General features: G+C 33.4%; 3 protein-coding genes across 4 annotated transcripts; 2 read left to right on the forward strand and 1 right to left on the reverse strand.

Annotated features, from left to right (window-relative positions):
• Nucleotides 1-5,034: 5,034 nt before the first annotated feature.
• Nucleotides 5,035-14,073, forward strand: LOC111801390 (uncharacterized). The gene is made up of 8 exons (XM_023685369.2): nt 5,035-5,957; nt 6,062-6,256; nt 6,349-6,438; nt 6,533-6,643; nt 7,710-7,835; nt 8,026-8,145; nt 11,815-11,991; nt 13,627-14,073. The coding sequence occupies exons 1-8, from the start codon at nt 5,448-5,450 to the stop codon at nt 13,996-13,998; spliced, it is 1,701 nt and encodes a 566-aa protein (XP_023541137.2). The 5' UTR covers nt 5,035-5,447; the 3' UTR covers nt 13,999-14,073.
• LOC147790971 (uncharacterized) lies at nt 8,152-11,807 on the forward strand. Of its 2 annotated transcripts, none has more exons than XM_087127110.1 (2): nt 8,152-9,387; nt 9,600-11,807. In XM_087127110.1, the coding sequence occupies exon 2, from the start codon at nt 9,618-9,620 to the stop codon at nt 11,208-11,210; it is 1,593 nt and encodes a 530-aa protein (XP_086983236.1). In that variant the 5' UTR covers nt 8,152-9,387; nt 9,600-9,617; the 3' UTR covers nt 11,211-11,807. The 2 variants fall into 2 exon arrangements, with proteins under 2 accessions (XP_086983236.1, XP_086983235.1); XM_087127109.1 differs by having other exon boundaries at nt 8,152-9,377; nt 9,448-11,807.
• Nucleotides 14,074-15,629: 1,556 nt separating the features above from the next.
• LOC111801391 (DNA repair REX1-B protein) lies at nt 15,630-18,106 on the reverse strand. The gene is made up of 4 exons (XM_023685370.2): nt 17,882-18,106; nt 17,489-17,582; nt 17,284-17,388; nt 15,630-16,045 (listed from the first exon to the last, which is right to left on the reverse strand). The coding sequence occupies exons 1-4, from the start codon at nt 18,037-18,039 to the stop codon at nt 15,776-15,778; spliced, it is 627 nt and encodes a 208-aa protein (XP_023541138.2). The 5' UTR covers nt 18,040-18,106; the 3' UTR covers nt 15,630-15,775.
• Between the last annotated feature and the right edge of the window lie 495 nt (nt 18,107-18,601).

Genomic DNA, 18,601 nt, shown 5'->3' on the forward strand with positions numbered 1-18,601 from the left:
AGGTCAGGTTGGGTTGTCGGGTTGTTCTTTTTTAATTATTTAAAGAGAATTATACTTATCCACAATACATGTTACATTAATTACTAAAATCTCGTAAAACTTAAATATCAAATATTTACAAGTAAGGTTGAGTTGAATTGTAACCTGGTTCTCGAGTTGGTCGAGTTGACTCGACCAAAAAATGTCAACCCGTGAACCAATCAGAATTCTCGACTTTTCAAAAATTAAAACCAATCCAAATCGTAAAAAAGAAAAAAAAAAAAAAAGCTAACCCAACCCTCCAAATTGGTCGGGTTATCGGATTATATGAACATCTCTACAGACATCTACTCTAATCACGTAACTAGGTTAAAAAAAATGAAAAATATTATATTTTAATAATAATTTTAAATAGTAAAAAAAAATAAATAAATAAAGTTTGATGCTTCCATCCATCTCATAAAAGTTAAAGTTAAGACAATTATACTTACATTCCCCATATTATCCCTTAGGCACTTTATTTATTTATTTATTTATTTTCTTTTTTCCAATAATGATGGGGACACACATTTATATTTTTAGTGGTTTAGAATAATTTAATTATATTATCAATATTAAATAATTATTAGATTTTTAGATTTAAAAAAAAAAAAAGATTATATTTCCAAAATTATTTTATTATACGAAATTATAAATGTGTGCTTCAAATAAATAAAAATAAAAACATATGATAATTGATATGATGTATTATGTAATATAGTTCACTATAAAAAATATAATTATATTTTTAGCCCTTCAAATTTTAATTAATTATTTGAGTCGCCCAAATCCACCGCTACTAGATATTGTCTACTTTGACCCGTTACGTACTGTCGTCAGTCTCATAGTTTTAAAACGTGTCTACTAAGAAAATGTTTTGTTCCTCTCTCAAACCGAGGTGGATTGGGGTCCAGCATCTCCGATGGCACACCGCTTGATGTGTCTGTGTCTAATACCATTTTTATAACAGCTCAAGCTCGTCGCTAACAGATATTGCTTGCTTTGCGCCGATTTTAAAACTCGTATATTAGGGAGGAGTTTCCACACCCTTATAAGGAATGTTTCGTTCTCCTCTCCAACCGATATGAGATCAGTTGAATCGAGAGAAATAATTTCAAAGACGAGATATTGAAATGAAATCAATAAAATTAAACTACATAAGGATTCTCGACTAATCAAAAGGTTTCTCAATAGTTAACCGTTCTTTAGAAAAGTGTCATTCATCGCGTCTCGTGAATGTCGAGAATCTCAAAATTTTGTATGCCCAAAATGTGACGTGACTTTGATTTAAATAAATTAACAAAAAAAAAAAAAAAACAGAATACGATCTCAAATGATTGTGTGTTTAACTCCGAAAGATAATTACGACCTAGATTTTAATTTTCTATATATAATAAAAATGACAAATAATATATATATATATTTATTTATTTATTTATTGGCATTTGCTTGTTGGGGAAGATTTGGAAAAAGTAAGTAATAAGATGAAATGGAATATTAATATGAAAACTTGTGGAGCAATAAAAGCTTAAAATTTATAAATAAATAAAAATTAAAATTATAAATTAAAAAAAAAAGGGAAAGAATTAAAGAAGCTAATGCTATTTATATCACTTAAAAGATGCCCACATTTAATGGTTAAACCTAATGATTTTTAATTTTTCACTTTATTTCATATTTTTCCTTTTAAACTCATTAAAATAACAAAATAATTACTTCGACGGGTCGGGTTAAGACATTTTTTAAAAAAAATTCAACCTAATTACTCGGGTAGTAAATTATTTCAACCCAATCTCACCTAAGAATTTTGTGTTGAATTGGTTCGGGTTATTCGAGTCCATTATTCAAAAATAATAATTTAATAAAAAAATATTAGTCAATAAAATATCTATTTATTTATTTTATAACGCTCAATAAATATTATATATATATATATATATATATATATATATATATATAATGAAAAATTATGTTCTAAATAATTAAAAATTATTTTTAAGAGTTTTGTTCAGAATAAATAATCAAAAAATAATAATGAAATTAAATAAATATATGTATATATAATTGTATCGTAAACAAAAATATTATTTAAACTCGACCCAACCCAAATAAGTTCATAATCGAACCGAAACCGTATAGATTGAGTTGGGTCATTCGGGTTTTTTTTAAACGGCCCTATTCATCTTAATCTAAACCTAATTTCTCTTTCCGACTAGTTGTTGTAGTCTACGAAACTTATCTTAAATCCGGGCGTTATGAAGTTTAGCAAGAACATATGATACTTTTTGTAAAAAAATATAAAAGTCGAGAATAATTTTTAAATTCATAGCTAATGCAATAGGTAAATATTCTCTTTTCGGGCAAGGTTCGAAACTTATCTTAAACCCAGATGTTAGAAAATATGATAAGGACGTATGATTTTTTTTTTTTTTTATGAAAAATAAAAGTCGAGAATGACTTTTAAAATTCATAAAGTCTTACGTGTTTGAAATTGATCGAACGTGGACGTGAAAACTATTTTATGTTCGTAACCTAAATTACCGGAACGAGAAAGTATATAAGAAATTACATTAAAAAAGAAAAAGATTCTTTTTTAAGTCGAAAGTTCTAAAAACCCTCCAATTTATTGGAATCTTTTTTTTTCTGTCAAATTACCATCATTTTTATGTCTTGAAATTAAAATAATTTTCAATATATTTTAAAATTATTTTAAAAACTTATTTAAAAATTATATTTAGAGAAATAATTGATTTTATTAGAAAAAAAATAATTAAAATTAATGTTACATCATTTAATTATTCCGAGTAATATTGGATTCCCCTGGAAGAATCCATTTAATAGCCACAAACTTTATGCTTATTTTTCGACCAATAATTAACGTCCACGTATGCCCAATAAAAAAATAGCAAAAATAAAATAAAAAATCATTGAATTGTAGATGTTTCTTGAACGGACTTTGGTAAGGAAAAAAAAAATGTTCCTATTAATTAATTTTAAAAAATAAAATATTTTGTATCGATTCAACGGTTCAGGTTAGTAATTTTAAAACTTAAATAACTATGGTTAAGTTATGAATCGACCTAAATTAATTTAAAAACAATGAATTTAGATTGGTTCGATTCCCGTAGGTCGAACGGTGGCATTGACGATGTCTATTGGAGAAAAAGAGAGAAGGACACTCTCAGGTAATTTGCCACATTATTAAAGATCAACCGACTCGTTAATTTTTACGTTAGTATTTTGTTGAGTCAACTAACGACTGCACGAACCATTTAGGAACAAGATTCGTTTAAATCAGAACAGAATGAATCGGATTGGTTAGACCTCCTAATGTCAGACTCCCACTATTGAAATATGTCCCATGCCAACTTTCATGAACAGTTCCGAAAGTGAATGAATTGTGATATTATCACCGAATAAGCCATAACTATATTCCCGACTCGAAATCTATCGAGAATTTGTTGGGAGAGAAAACAGGGAGCCTATAACATACATCATGTTGCCTCGGGACGTCTGCACGTTACATCCTAACAACACGACAAAATGAACGTGGAAACTTAGTTGGGTTCTTTTCTTTTTCCGTTCATATTCGTATGAACTAGGTCGTACTTATTACGATTCAAAATGAGAAAAGAATACGACATTTTTGAAATGACTAAAATACCCTTTTTAAAACCTCTAGGCATGTCTTTTGACGTAATTTTCAGGAAAAAAAAAAGCCCAATAAACCTTAATTGAGAAACGGGCTTTCTTAACCACATGACAAATGTGACAAAGCCCAGCCCATTATGAAACGGACTCGGACTTGTCCGATATGGAACCCGTTTTGTTTGTTGGGCTGCTGATTAATTAGTTGAAATTGGAAGGTCCTAATTGAAAACAAAAACTTATCCAAGGACCGTTTAAAAAATCAAATTAACTTAAATAAGATTTTGATTTTTTTAATTTAACATATAAAAATTTAATTAAAACACTTATTAATATTTAGTAAGATTTATATGTAGATTTATAAATATTAAATACTAACATATAAAAATATTTAAAATAATGTCTACTTTAATTATGATAGCTAAATGACAAAAATTTGTATAATTTTACTAAATATAATAAATGTCTTTTAAAATTTACTGAATACTAATTTACTTTTTAGTGGTTTTCTAAAGGTAAAGTCGACAATAATTGATTTAAATTTACCGCAAGCCCAAACTGCGACTGAGAGTAAAAAAAGGTAATTCTAAGATAATTTTAATTGCCTAGGCTATTTATTAAAACGAATAATTTATTAATATTTATAAAAAATTAGTTTTAATTTTTTCTAATACATATAAAAGTTACTAGAAATCTAATTATCTCTTTTATTTATATATTTTCACCATGAATTTTTGCTTTATTCAATTTTCAAATAATGTAGGTTATAGAAAATTAGATGCAATTTATTTTGTTTATTTTAAAATAATTACCTTATAATAATTATAAATTAAATATCAATATCTTGATTAAATTAATAAAAATTTTCAAAAGTTCCAATGATTTTAAATTAAAAAAAATATATAAAAATATACTTTTAACTTTAAAGAAATTACGGTTAATTTTGAATATAAACTATTAATTTTTTGTTTCATAAATAATTTTAAACTTTCAAAAAAAGAAAAAATTCAAAAGTACTCAACTTTTAAAAAAAATGTTTTAAAAATAGTTTAAATCTCAAAAGTTTGATTAATATATTTAATTAAAAATCAGAAATATATGTGAAACTTTTTTAAAAATTTCAAAAATACCTTTAATTTTTTTTAAATATTAAAAAATGTATTTACCATTAGAACTACATTTAAAAAATATTTATAAATTTTTTGTTCGTTTTTTTTTTTTTTGAAAGTTGAACCTTATTGAAATTTTAAAAAATTTAAGAATATTTTTAAAAATAAAAAATATAAATTTAGGGGTATTTTTGTCAATTTACACTAAAGTCAATTAAAAGCACAAACAATTATTTTGGAACCATTTACCGAAATTTGACAAAATTCGCGTCTGAAATGCGTTCATACTTTATATGATGCGAAAGAAACGCTTATTTTGCATAAAGCACGTGTCGTCTCGGTGGTTTGTGCTTGGCACGATTTCGAATTTTCCGATCAGTGTGGCGGCGCCATCAAGAAAACTTGGCGGAAGCTGAGCGGTTTCCGGTCGGCTCCGTCGCCTCCTCCCTCTCGGCATCCTTCTGTATAATCATTGCTTTCTGTTTTTTTCAGTCAATCATACTCTGTAATCTCCGCCTTCTACACCTATATTTTACTCGTATGAATGCTTCATCGAAACATCATCGCTTTGACTATTACCGCGTACCTTATTGGATGCTTTCTGAAGTCATCTGGACTCGCCATTTCCTATTATTGTGTTAGTTCCATTGTTATTTTGATTGTCGATTAGTAATGGCGATGGCTGCTTTCAAATCGTCGTCTAGAAGAGGTAGTTCGACTTCGGCGACACCTTCTTCGAGTAGCGGCGTGTCAACTTCGGTTAAGGATAGTAAGCAGAATGAAAATTCTCTCAAGAAAGCTACTATGCGTAGATCACGAAGCGTTAGTGCTTTTCCTAGATCTAGTACAGTGGATGTTTCCGCTGATTTTTCGAATAGTAGAGATAATCCGCTCTTCTGGAGCAATGGTTCGCCCCCGTCGGAGGAAGCTCGTTCTGTCAACCTTGAATTAGATGACAGTTCTGCCAGAGTCAGATCAGGAAGTTCGAAACGTGTGAGTTCCGGTGGTGTTGAGAGTACGAGGGGACGATCTGTGTCGAGAAATTCTGATTCTGGAAGTGTAGGTTCAGGAAACAGGAAAACTGGTTGTCGAAGCTTATCGAGGGTAGGTGCTGAGCGGCGGGACCGTTCGGCGTCTGTGTCTCGATATACTGTTTCATCGCAGTCCGTTGTGAACTCTGAGGTTAGACATTAAATTTATTCCATGCTTCATTGTCTGTTCGTCTTGGATTAGATACTTTTAGCTGAACTAGAACTTAACTCTCATCTCTTTTTTCTGATATTAAGAGTGAGGCTGAGAGAGAGAGTTGTTACAGTACGAAATCCAACAGTAGAAAGACTCCAGATTCTGTTCTTCGTGGTCGGAGAGAGGCTGGTTCAGTTAGAAGTAGTTCAGATGCTTTGCAGCGATCGAAAGGCCTTCAGACTCGATCCAGTCAACTTTCGCCCTTCGATTTATCGGATAACTGCGATGTATCAGTGGTAAGAGATCTCAAGGCCTCTGTTAATTCTTCTTTGAATTCTATAAGATCTTTCCTGTGCTACATTGTGACTAAGTGTTGGAACAAGTTCAGTCTTGTAGTTTTGAGGATAGGCTGTCCACCGCTAGTTCTTTATCTGAAGCTGAAGAGAAAACTATAAGAGCAGTTTGTGAGCAAATGAAGGTGAGCAATGTCAATTTTTTGGTTATTTCAGTTTGAATTTACTCATGCTAAGCCTTGTTTTAGTCGTTAATCATAATTTGCATTCCTTTCATAGTCAATGAAGGGGGATTGTTTGCAAGGGCAATCCAGTGCTAGTGACATATATGACATTATTCAATACGAAGTTAGACGTGCTGTCCAAGATATTCAGAATGATCTTCTCATTGTAAGTTTTGATCTTTTGCTGATATTTATGTTTTTTACTTCAATTGTTCTTTTAACTTCGAGACTCTTGTAGGCATCGTTAATGTTCTGGGTACTATCATAAGAATATGAATAACGTCATTTGCTTTTCTTCCCCAAGAAACTCTTTTCAACAACTTAGTGACAAGGACATGCAACATTTTAAATTGTTCTCTTGTTCTCTGGACTTTTTATCAATATGAGGTGATCGTAACATAGTATAGTTGACTCGTGATTCAGGCAATCCAATCTTCTGCGTGTAAGGAAGTGACGAAAGTGTTGTCAACTGTGATGGGAGTAATTATAAAATGAATTATGTATGGAATATCAAGTGAACTACGAATGTTGCTTGGCCAAAAGCTTCTTCATAGTCTTGCTTGTTCTTGAATGATACATTGTTTCTCTCTAACCATAAACCCCAAACAGGACCTTCACCACCAAAATCCATAGAATTTTTATCTTCCTTTTCAAGAAGTTCCCACATAGTAGTTGAGTAATATTGGTCTTTGCGAATCTATCCATCCCTCAATTGTAGTTACAAGTAATTTTCAAGCCTCTTGAACCGTAAGGGAAAAAGAGATGGTCCGATGCTTTGGCACAAAACACGATGGCCAGGGTAGAGTGACTTGTTTGGGCAGTAGTTTCATGGAGGTTGTCTGAACATTTTTGTTAGTTTTTCTATTTATGTATGCCTTTTATTTGTACTTGTTTTCGCCAAAGTACCCCTTTTGTAATTCCATGTTTGGTTTTATTTTACTTGATTGGAACCTTTTACCTTTTGTGAGATTGGTTTTTTGGATGTCCTTTTATTCTTTTATTTTTTCTCGATGAAAGCTGTGTTTCTTATAAAAGAAACCAGGAACAAGAATAGTTGATTAGATTATTTGCTTCTGTTTAACTAATAATGTTTCTCTATAATCTTCTTGCATGTATAAATGACTTATTCCTGGAATGAGATGTCCGTTTATATTGTACAACATGACATATCTAAATTTCAAATGTGTTAATAAGACAATTTGCTTCCATTCTGTCATGGTTTGTAATTTCAGGCTTCACAAAGTGGTGCTGATGCTGTAGGAAGTTCAAATATTGACATCCCTCCCGAATTGGTGAATCCAGGAGCAGTTGAAATGGTGATGGACTTGAGAAGCGAGTATTCCAAGAAGCTTGAGCTGGTAGTACTTGCTTGTCCATTGTGCTGTTTAACTTTGACAACCCCTTTCACTGTTTATGATTCTTCCTTTAGTCAGATTTGCTTTATATTTTGTGTTTCTGCATTATTTTGTTTTTATCATTCAAGTTTTCAACTTAATTCAATTACATCATTGACAACAAGAAATTAATATATTCTTCTTCTACTGGTAGTCACAAGACCGAGCTAGAAAACTTCGAGCAGACTTGGCAGTAGAGGAGCAGCGTGGATTAGAGCTAAGTAGAATTTTACGGGAAGTAATACCGGCTCCTAAGACTTCTATGAGACGAAAAGTATGCTCTCTTAGTTTCTTCATCAATTTTACATCAACTTAGTACCTTCTTTTGGCATAATCTGTTTAAACTTCTCCTGATGGGTTTCATTCTTTAACATGCTGAATATTTTTCCTTCTGAATTTGGATACTTCACCTGCCCCAAAGACTATGGGGTTATTTGGAAGTAATGTTTAAAATAAGTTTGTTCGTTTTGTGTGTGTGTGTGTATGTTTTATTTATTTATTTTAATTTTATTTTATAAATGCAATAACAATTTTTAAAAGTATTATCAAAACAAAAAGAAGGCTGGAAACGTAGTAATTTATTATTTTCATGAGTTCTCTTTGGTGTTAAAAAAGTCTCTCCTGTACATACAAAAGAGACAATAGCTTTATATGACTTTTAAATTGCAATCTAATGGCAAAAAAGTGAAATTTCCCCAACACGTACAAAGTCCATAATTATCACAAAAGGCTTGCTTTTTTATGTCCATGTTTCCAGTAGGATATGTCACAATTTAGTGCAACTCATTTTAGTTTGAATTAGTTATGGAATATATGATATTCGTAATCTTCCAGAATATATTAGTTAGAAAATATATCTTAGATATCGTAATCAGTTGAATTTGAATAGCAGTACATTTTATTTTATTATCAGGATTTAGTTAGTTTATATTTTCTTGGTAGATATTATTTAGTATCTTGTATCCTATTTAAAGGTCGTGAATATCAATGAAGATTGAACATTTTGATCCCAATTCTTTTTCTAATTCTTAAATCGGTATTCTTTCGTTGAGTAATAATATTTTCATATCTATGCACACTATTGAGGGGTAGATATTGCGTCAGTTGGTATCAGAGCCAAGTTGGTACGGTTTGATATTATTACTCAACGAGATGAATAGTGGGAGTGCTTCTATGGGTGTAGCTATGGAGAAGCTGGTTGGCAATAACTATAGTTATTGGAAGTTATGCATGGAAGCTTATCTACAAGGGCAAGATTTATGGGATTTAATTGAAGGTGATGACACAGAAATTCCAGCCGATACTCCACAAAATGCAAAATTACGTCAACAATGGAAGATCAAGTGCGGAAAAGCCTTATTTACCTTGCGAACTTTGATTAGCAAGGAGTATATTGATCATGTTCGTGATTTAAAGTCACCAAAGCAAGTATGGGATACACTTCAAAAGTTGTTCATTAAGAAAAATACCGCTCGACTGCAATTTCTAGAGAATGAACTAGCTATGGTAACTCAAGGTAATTTTTCTGTTGAAGAATATTTTTTGAAAGTGAAAAATCTGTGTTCTGAAATTTTAGAATTAGATGCTGAGGAGCCAGTGAGTGAGGCTCGATTACGGCGTTATCTTATTCGTGGATTACGAAAAGAGTTTATGCCCTTTGTTTCCTCAATACAAGGGTGGGCAAATCAACCTACGGTAATTGAATTGGAGAATCTTCTTTCCAATCAGGAAGCCTTGATTAAGCAAATGACTAGCAGCAACGAGTTTTCCCCAAAGTTAGAAGGTGTGTTGTATGTCAAAGATCAAAGGAGACAGAATTTTCACTCAAGGCCTTCATCTAGCAATGAGAATCAATTCAGAAGTGACGAGTCGTCAAAGAAGCCATTTAAAGCTTGTTACAGGTGTGGAAAACCAGGCCACTTTAAACGAGATTGTCAGGCGAAAGTGGTGTGTGATCATTGCGGAAAGCCAGGCCATATTAAACCAAATTGTCGAGTCAAGATGCAGGAATCAGAAGCAAATGCGGTACATGAAAATAAAAGTTCTCCAGATCCAATTTGGGAATATTGCTTAACCACTGAGGTTCTTGACCAGCCAACAAACGTGACTTCAGCCGTATATCAAGATGATGTCTCTACAGGTGATCAAAATTATAATTCCACTACTTACGCTTTTGAGTTTAATTCTCTCCAAATTTCGCATCTGGACTCTCTCTTTTTCTCCGATTTCAATTCTATTGCCCCTGATGACCCTTCTGTTTACTCCACGGCCTTGGATTTGAGATTCGACGAAAATGAAGTTGTCGAGCTAACGTTTGACGATCTTGACGGTCTTTACCTCCCCTCTGAGGCTGACGATTTTCTCATCTTGGAGAATTTGGATCAAACTACCAATTCGCAGGATTCGGCTACTGATGCTCCGCCCCAGTCTGACCCAGAAATAGCTGCACTGCTTGATGATGATGATTTATCACGATTTGGTTCTGATGTTGAGGACTTGGAGGAAGATTTCGTAGTTCAGGTAAATTTATGTGAAGAAGGGGAGGATGGTTCAATGGATAATAAGTTTAGTGTGGCTAAGGATTTTGAGAAGGCGACAGGAAGCCAGAATATTGTTAATAACAAATCTTTTGGCGACGACATTTTTGAGGATGCAGATGTTGACCATGTGGAGGATGATGTTGACCATGTGGAGGATGATGTTGATAAGCCACGAACTCGACAGCTTTTAGATGATCGATTTGATACCCTCTTAAGTCAGGACTATGCATCTAGTGACAACGGTGACAGTGCTTATGATGAGCATGATGGTTGGGTAGTTGAAGAAGATGAGTCCCTTGCTCAAAAGTTAAAGCATGCCCTTGATGATCATAGTAAGGATGCCTTGGACCTTGACCAAGGATATAAAGCTCCTGCAAATATTTTGGGTGGACTTTACGTGGACTCAAATGGTGAAGGAGCTTTTATAGTTGTTGAAGCCTCAAAGTTTAAGACCATTGGAGAGAAGACTATTTTGAGACCGGAACTATCAAATGCTCTCAAAATTAGATCTTTTCAGAAGATTACCCGATTGAATCGCTGTGATGTGGAACTTATTAAGAAGGAAATCATTCAACATGATCTGTCAATGTCTTATTCAGGTGGTGGCATGCCTAAGAAGTCCATAAGCAAGCCTAATTGGAAGAAATTCTTCGTAGATTATTTTGTTCGAGAGAACGTGTTAACGCAGGATGTTGAATTGCAGGAAATACATACTAATGAGCAAGTTGCAAACATATTTACTAAGGCACTTGCCAAAGTGAAGTTTGAAGTTTTTCGTAGAAGCTCTCGGAGTTATTGAGAAATAAGCTTGCACTGAGGGAGGCTGTCACAATTTAGTGCAACTTATTTTAGTTTGAATTAGTTATGGAATATATGATATTCGTAATCTTTCAGAATATATTAGTTAGAAAATATATCTTAGATATCGTAATCAGTTGAATTTGAATAGCAGTACATTTTATTTTATTATCAGGATTTAGTTAGTTTATATTTTCTTGGTAGATATTATTTAGTATCTTGTATCCTATTTAAAGGTCGTGAATATCAATGAAGATTGAACATTTTGATCCCAATTCTTTTTCTAATTCTTAAATCGGTATTCTTTCGTTGAGTAATAATATTTTCATATCTATGCACACTATTGAGGGGTAGATATTGCGTCAGGATAGGGGAAAAAGAACGATCTGAATGTTATAGAAATAATTGATTTATTGCATATAATGATAGAAAGATCATATGATGGCTGAGCAATTACCATAAACAAATGATTGAAGGATTGATTTCCCCCATTATGAATTTAGCATGTTTACATTCTGGTCTTTCTGATGGATATATTGCATACAGGAATGGCAGCTTGCCATTCTGATACAGAGAAATTGATCATTTGTTCAATTTCAAAACAGGCTAGCATTGAAAGAAGAAGGATGTCAAAACGTCTAACTGATGATGCCTTGGCATATTTTGATGAGTGTGTATCATTATCAACATTTGATGGTTCTGATTTCTCATCAATGGAAGAAACCCCCCCACCAATTCACCAAGTTTCTTCCACTACCCAGGTGCTAGATGGTACCCCCCAGGCAAGTTCCAAGTGATTTAGTCATGATTTGAGCATTTTTTTCTTTGACAATTTGGTTCACTTGCGAATCACATATCATGAACTTTTTTCTTTTTTATTTGTGCAAATGTGTACTAGGCATTTTATTAGGTTAATGAAATGCAAGTGACTGGACTGAATGAAAGGGAGAGAATAGTTGCAAAGAAAAACGTATAATAGCCCACTAAAGAGGGATAGTATAATCAATAATATCCTCTTTTATCTCATTAACAGCTCCCATCCCTCAATAAGTCCTTCTTGAGGTTTTAAGACCGTGTTAAGCCAGGAAGTAGTAGCTTTACCCTTTGAAAGGAAGAACTTTAGGGTAGAGAGTGCCGAGGATGACGATACTAAGAATCTTCTATCATAATAGTGGGAGCTTGTAAGGCGCCTACCGAACACAAAAATTGTAATACCCAAGTCTACCGACAGCTGATATTGTCTTTTTTAGGTTTTTTCCTTTCGACCTTTTCCTCAAGGTTTTTAAAATATGTCTACTAGGGAGAGGTTTCCAAATTATAAAGAATGTTTTGTTCTCCTCCCCAACCGATGTGGGATCTCACAATCCCCACCCCCTTCGGGGCCTAGCATCCTGGCTGACACTCGTTCCCTTCTTCAATCCATCCCCTTTAGCGCCCAATGTCCTTGCTGGCACACCGCCTCGTGTCCACCCCCTTTAGGGCTCAGCCTCCACCTCATCTGGTGTCTAGCTCTGATACCATTTGTAATAGCCCAAGTCTACCGCTGACAGATGTTGTCCTTTTTGGGCTTTCCCTTTCGGGCTTTACCTCAAGGTTTTTAAAACATGTCTGCTAGGGAGAGGTTTCCACACCCTTATGAAGAATGCTTCTTTTCCTTCCCAACCGATGTGGAATCTCACAAAAACGATCGGTTGTCCAACTTTGATAGAGAAAGCTATCCCGATTTCTAACTCAAACTTGATCATAAAACCTTAAAACCAAGCAAGTTTGAGAGTTCGAATAAGACATTCTTTGCATACTTGCTCTCAAACAAAGTAGGTGATATCCGGGGACCAAGATATCATACAAGGGAATTTACATGAAACCTAGCACCACTTTTCCAACCTTCATTTCTCACGTCCCATTATAGCATGAGTTTCCACTTTCAACCATTGCTCCAAGTTTTCTCTTTTAGTTCTCTCAGCCAATTACCTGACGAGTGCTATGCTCAAGCAAACAGTTGGGGTATTTAAAATCCCCATTCGACATTTAAAGTGCGTTCTCGATAGATCACGAGGTTGAACATTTGTTCCACATTTATAATGCAAACCTATCCAATCAAATCCAGAGTAGCATACTAGAGAGATGGCCATATCTCTTTTTTTATAAATGTGGTATCGAGGTTCGGATCATTTGGAAAAGAGGTCGGGAGATTTGAAAAAGGGTCAGAAGAAATGGTTTGATCCTCTTATTTTGATTTCTCGAGACCCGCTTCTTGTTTAATTATATGATATAAACCCAAATACCACAACAAATGTCCTAACCAATCTCTGATACATCCCGTAATATAACATTCCTATCGTCGTAGAATTGCTTTTAATAACTGGTTTTTATGGACGTCGAGTCGCTAATAGATTTCCCACGTCGAATGCTTGCAGTTTCAGGAATCGGCAACAATTGAAACTGCATCTGAGAGCGAGCAATACAATTTAGGACAGACATCTTACAGAAGCAGTAATCTCAGCAAATCTCAGTTCTCCTTCAGTAAAAAACCACAAGAAACGTATGGAATAATCCAACAGGACATTGGGAAGTACATTCAGAAGTGCGAGAAAGATGGTAATAAATCGAGGGTTGTAAGCATGAAGAAGCAATGCGATATTGCTATGAATGATAGGAATATGGAGAAGGCAAGTGAAAGCCTGTTGTTCGATCGACTTGTTTTCAGAAACAGAATAGAGTCGGGAAGTATACTACTCTGCAGTGTAAGCTCTTCTGCAACTTCCTCTTATTATGCTTCTATTATCTGAATGTCGTCAATAAGGTATAAATTTATACTTTCTATGTGATAATTTTATTGTATTGTAATGTATTGTATTGGTTAAGCTATATATTCCATAGAATTGAGCTAAATTGAAATTGGCCAATTGTGATGGCTGTATCTTAGGTGTGATCTGGCTGTTGCCCATTCGAAGTCGACGACATCGGATTGTTGGGACGAAATGTGGACAATTGAACCAAATTGAAGAACCGAACTGAATCGACTCGACTTGACTCGAATCGGTTAGTAAATTTGGTTCAGTTGGAAGTCATGTTCAATGGAAATAATTGGTCAATTTTACCTTAAATCAAAATTCTGTCAACTCCTTTTGGATTAAATAAGACATTAAAAATATTAATTTTTTTAAAAAAATTAAAGTATTTCTAATTTTTCTCTCAACTTTTTACTAATATTATGTATAAGGGTATGTACGATGATTAAATTAAAAACCCTTTTTATAAATATTAGAGACTAATTTTTATTTTTAGAGAAATATATTGGTCGGTAGATAACAATCGAAAGTGATTTCTTTTGTAAATATAAGTTTTTAGACCAAACGCCACAATGTACCTCGTTCCTTGTCATCATAGCCTTGATCGCAAAATTGAACCCAATCAAATTAACTCGTTTCAACCTACATTTGGATGAAGTTTGTTAATTTGATTAAAATCACTTTTTGATTATGAAACATATCTTTTTAAGCTATTTAAATACCAATAAATTAATTTTGATTAATGAGCTAAATTGGAGAGGGGTTAAATCAAGATGAAAATACGTTCAAATTTGGAGAGGGATTAAATCAAGATGAAAATACGTCAACGTTCAAATTTTCATTTTATTTTTTGATTTTCATGATTCTTTTTTTATCCGATCTTTTTATTTTTTGATCCGATCTTTTTATTATTTATTTGATTTTCATGATTCTTTTTTTATCCGATCTTTTTATTTTTTGATCCGATCTTTTTATTATTTATTACTACAACTAATTTTTGTCGAGACAAAAGGTCGATTTATATACAAAAATTGCATTGTAGCCCATTTATATACAAAAATTGCTCTTCTTATTATTTATTACTACAATATTATTTTATAAGTGCTCTTTTTATTATTTATTACTACAATATTATTTATTTTTGTCGAGACAAAAGGTGATTTATATTTTTGTCGAGACAAAAGGTGATTTATATACAAAAATTGCAACAAAAATTGCATTGTAGCCAATTTATATACAAAAATTGCATTGTAGCGGATATAATTGTAGCGGATATAGTTTAGTAGTAAAAGTGCAATTCGTTCTATTAATCCGTTTCTTAAAATAATTTAATCGAGCATTTATAAAATAAAGTTCAATATCTTGTGGCCATATTTACCGACTTCACAATCTCATGTATAGAGCACGATAGTAAAAGCTGAAGAGAGATAGATCTGTTACCGTATGCAGCAAAAGCCTATGTAAAAAAGGTTTGCAGGCTTGAACCATACCCTTTCACCTTCTCCCACGACTATTACCTGTCCCTGCTTTATTTCCAATCTAAAGGAGACATAAAAATTGGGGCTAAAAATTGAGAATTCAGTTGATATATCTCGTAAAAGATAGCGACATACCGGGCCAAACACGAAGAAAGTAAACTTTTCGCTTTATCCCTACGTCGAGCGAATGCTCGTTAGTAAAGAACCAATTCTGTGTATCTTTACAGGTACGTTTCAATAACCAATTCAATTGCAGAGCAAGATGTTACCAATGAACATATACATATGTCACAAGATTACTTATCTTCAAGAGCTGCAATCTCATATCTCACTTCCTCCATGTGCTCATTAATGGTCGTCACAGCATCTTGCACACCTTTGATTGCTTCCTTGAGAGCATTGTCATATTCGGCATCTGCTTCTGCTTCCTCGGTACCTGAAGCTTCAGTTATCTCGTGGACATGCACACACTCGTGCTCTCGAGGTGTCTTGAATCTGCAATTCTCGTGGCTCACCAAGCGCTCCGATGGGCGACCAGCCTTCTTCAATAACTGAATTTGAGCTGTCTACAAAAAGGAATAATTGTTAGGAAAAGATGATGGCAGGAACTCTCAACTCTTGATCTTTATACGATGAGGTTCCTATCTAGCAAAAGTACACATTCAATGTCCAAGAAAACCCACCCGCAACACAAACACGCGGTAATGTGTCTTATCTCATCGTTTGCTTATTCGTATGCATTCTCAGCTTTCAAATTAACTAACTAATAGATGATCAGCAGACTTCTGGTACTGTTTTTTAGCATTGGAAATGGCATTAGACAACTGTGTAAAGCATTGAAGGATAAGCTATATGTACCACTACTGAGGACCTGAATTCTAGCCAGAATAATGTAATGCTTAGGAGATGGAAGTAAGGGCAGTGGTTGAGAGAAGAGAATCTGAACTACATGGAGCTGGCTTTGGTGTTTATTTCAATGAATTGCATTTCTAAAAGTTAATCCAAGAAAGGAAATCACTCTACACATTATTGCCTGCTACTCATTCGATTTTTTATCAGAGCTTTTAAGACAACTCGAGAAGGAATTTCAAAGGTGGAGTAGCCTTGTTGTAAGACAAGGTGCACCACATCTAAAGGAATCAACAATAAGACAAAAATAGTGAAATATTGTGAGATCCCACATTGGTTGGGGAGGAGAGGAGAACGAAACATTCTTTATAAGGGTGTGGAAACCTCTCCCTAGCAGACGCGTTTTAAAAACTTTGAGAGGAAACCCGAAAGGGAAAGCCCAAAGAGGACAATATCTGCTAACAGTAGGCTTGGGCCGTTACAACCTTGTGACTTTACATGCAGCAACCATGGAATGCTCATCTTCACTCGAAAACGCTAGAATCAAGGTTGCTACTTAATGGCCATCTTTCTATAATTTTCTAGAATCAAGAGAAGGTAAGAATGCTTTACATGATCCAGATTTATCCATAGGCCATGTCTCTAATCTGAACAATGTTTCAAAAAGTCTTTTAATTATTACGCCTTGAGGATAAAAACTTGTGCCTTATTTTCAAAACCAAATACTGATTGATCCTACAAAATTTATAATTACAATTTTCCAAAGCATATACTGTTTGATCCTACAAAATTTATAATTACAAGTTTAACTGACCAATTGGAATTCTGTGAAGCACGTCATATATTTTCAGGTTTGGAATAATACTACTCGTCAACCCTATTCAGTGCAGAGAAGGAAAAGGTGCTTAAAAAATATAACCAAAGCATTCTAGAGAATTTCCTGGAGGTGGCGTACCAGATGCAATTTCTGCTTTTCTTGTTCTTGAACAGATCTAAGCAGGCTGGCTAACTCGATCCTGTCATGATCTGGACTACAGAAGTTCGACTCAATGTCAATGACCTACAACAAGAGAGAGTCCATAGTCCAAAAAGTAAAACCTCAGAAGGAAGCTCAAAGAAGACTACGCTTAACTGAAATGCTATGAAATTGCAAAACGAACTTGTTTGGAGCAATTACTGAATTCTGCAGTGATCTCACCGCAAAGCTGTTGGTAAGATATCTCCCTTCCTGAAGTCATATACTCATCGAAACCCCTGCGAATCAACAGAATAATGAAGACTTGCAAAATTCAATCCGCCTTGTTTAAATAAGTAGCAGCAACACGCTCGAAACTTTGTCACTAAGTTAATTTAGATCTAACAAAAATTCTTTGAGCTAGATTTTCCAATGATCGATCCATATGGAATCAACAGGAAAGAAAATGCATCGACATCGCGTTCGAGGACAAGAACTATAACAGAAATACGCATACACATTACTCGAGTCATCAATTCGCCATCGATTATCCAAACACAATGATCGAGGTTTCAAACGAAAATCAAATCAATGATACCTCTTAAGCCTGGCATAAGCTTCTGCTCTACGCTGCTGGATTTCAAGAAACTTACGGAGCAAAGTGAGAGTGTTGGAGGAACCGCTAGAATCGCCAGAGGTTCTTCCGTCTTCCTCCATTTGCTCAGCGAGAGAGAGCTTCTTATCAAAATCTTCCATTCTTTAGGGCGTCTGCTCGAAGCGAGTTTTCCCTTCAGTTTCAGTCTTCAACCTGAAGCCTCCATGTCCAAGACTACTATTTAAGTAGATTTTTTTTTTTCTTTTAAATTTCTTTTTAATTAATGACTTTTTTACTATTATTTTATTTCAATTATTACCAAATAATAATAATAATAATAATAATAATATATCCTAATACAAAAATTTTAAAATTAGGATTAACTATCTTTTGAACACAATAATTAAGATTAAAATTTAAACTTAATTTGATTTAATTTGATTAATAATTATTTTTAATATAGATTAATCTCCATATTTACAAATAATATTTACAAATATTCACAAAATAATTTAATTTAATTTAATTAAATCTAATTTTTTTTACGACTAATCAAGTAAATGTATAAAAAATTCAAACTTAATTTTTTATTTCATATTTAATAAATTCATAATTCTCAATTTTACTTCAAACAAAAAAAAAATGAAGATCTCATTTTATGCCTAATAAATTCATTAATTTCGAAAAATATCGAGTCCCACCCGAACTTATTTGACACAAAAG

Source organism: Cucurbita pepo, chromosome 9 (genome assembly GCF_057944985.1).
Source record: "Cucurbita pepo subsp. pepo isolate OVF chromosome 9, ASM5794498v1, whole genome shotgun sequence".
Lineage (NCBI taxonomy): Eukaryota > Viridiplantae > Streptophyta > Magnoliopsida > Cucurbitales > Cucurbitaceae > Cucurbita > Cucurbita pepo.

What these genes read in the sequence shown, in the direction of transcription:
- LOC111801390 (XM_023685369.2), top strand. Translation starts at nt 5,448, where the DNA reads ATGGCGATGGCTGCTTTCAAATCGTCGTCTAGAAGAGGTAGTTCGACT. An exon ending in AGTCCGTTGTGAACTCTGAG is followed by an intron (nt 5,958 to 6,061) that starts GTTAGACATTAA and finishes TCTGATATTAAG; the next exon opens with AGTGAGGCTGAGAGAGAGAG. An exon ending in AGACTTCTATGAGACGAAAA is followed by an intron (nt 8,146 to 11,814) that starts GTATGCTCTCTT and finishes ATTTCAAAACAG; the next exon opens with GCTAGCATTGAAAGAAGAAG.
- LOC147790971 (XM_087127109.1), top strand. Translation starts at nt 9,522, where the DNA reads ATGCCCTTTGTTTCCTCAATACAAGGGTGGGCAAATCAACCTACGGTA.
- LOC111801391 (XM_023685370.2), bottom strand. Translation starts at nt 18,039, where the DNA reads ATGGAAGATTTTGATAAGAAGCTCTCTCTCGCTGAGCAAATGGAGGAA. An exon ending in GCTTATGCCAGGCTTAAGAG is followed by an intron (nt 17,583 to 17,881) that starts GTATCATTGATT and finishes GTTGATTCGCAG; the next exon opens with GGGTTTCGATGAGTATATGA. An exon ending in AAAAGCAGAAATTGCATCTG is followed by an intron (nt 16,046 to 17,283) that starts GTACGCCACCTC and finishes TCCTTTTTGTAG; the next exon opens with ACAGCTCAAATTCAGTTATT.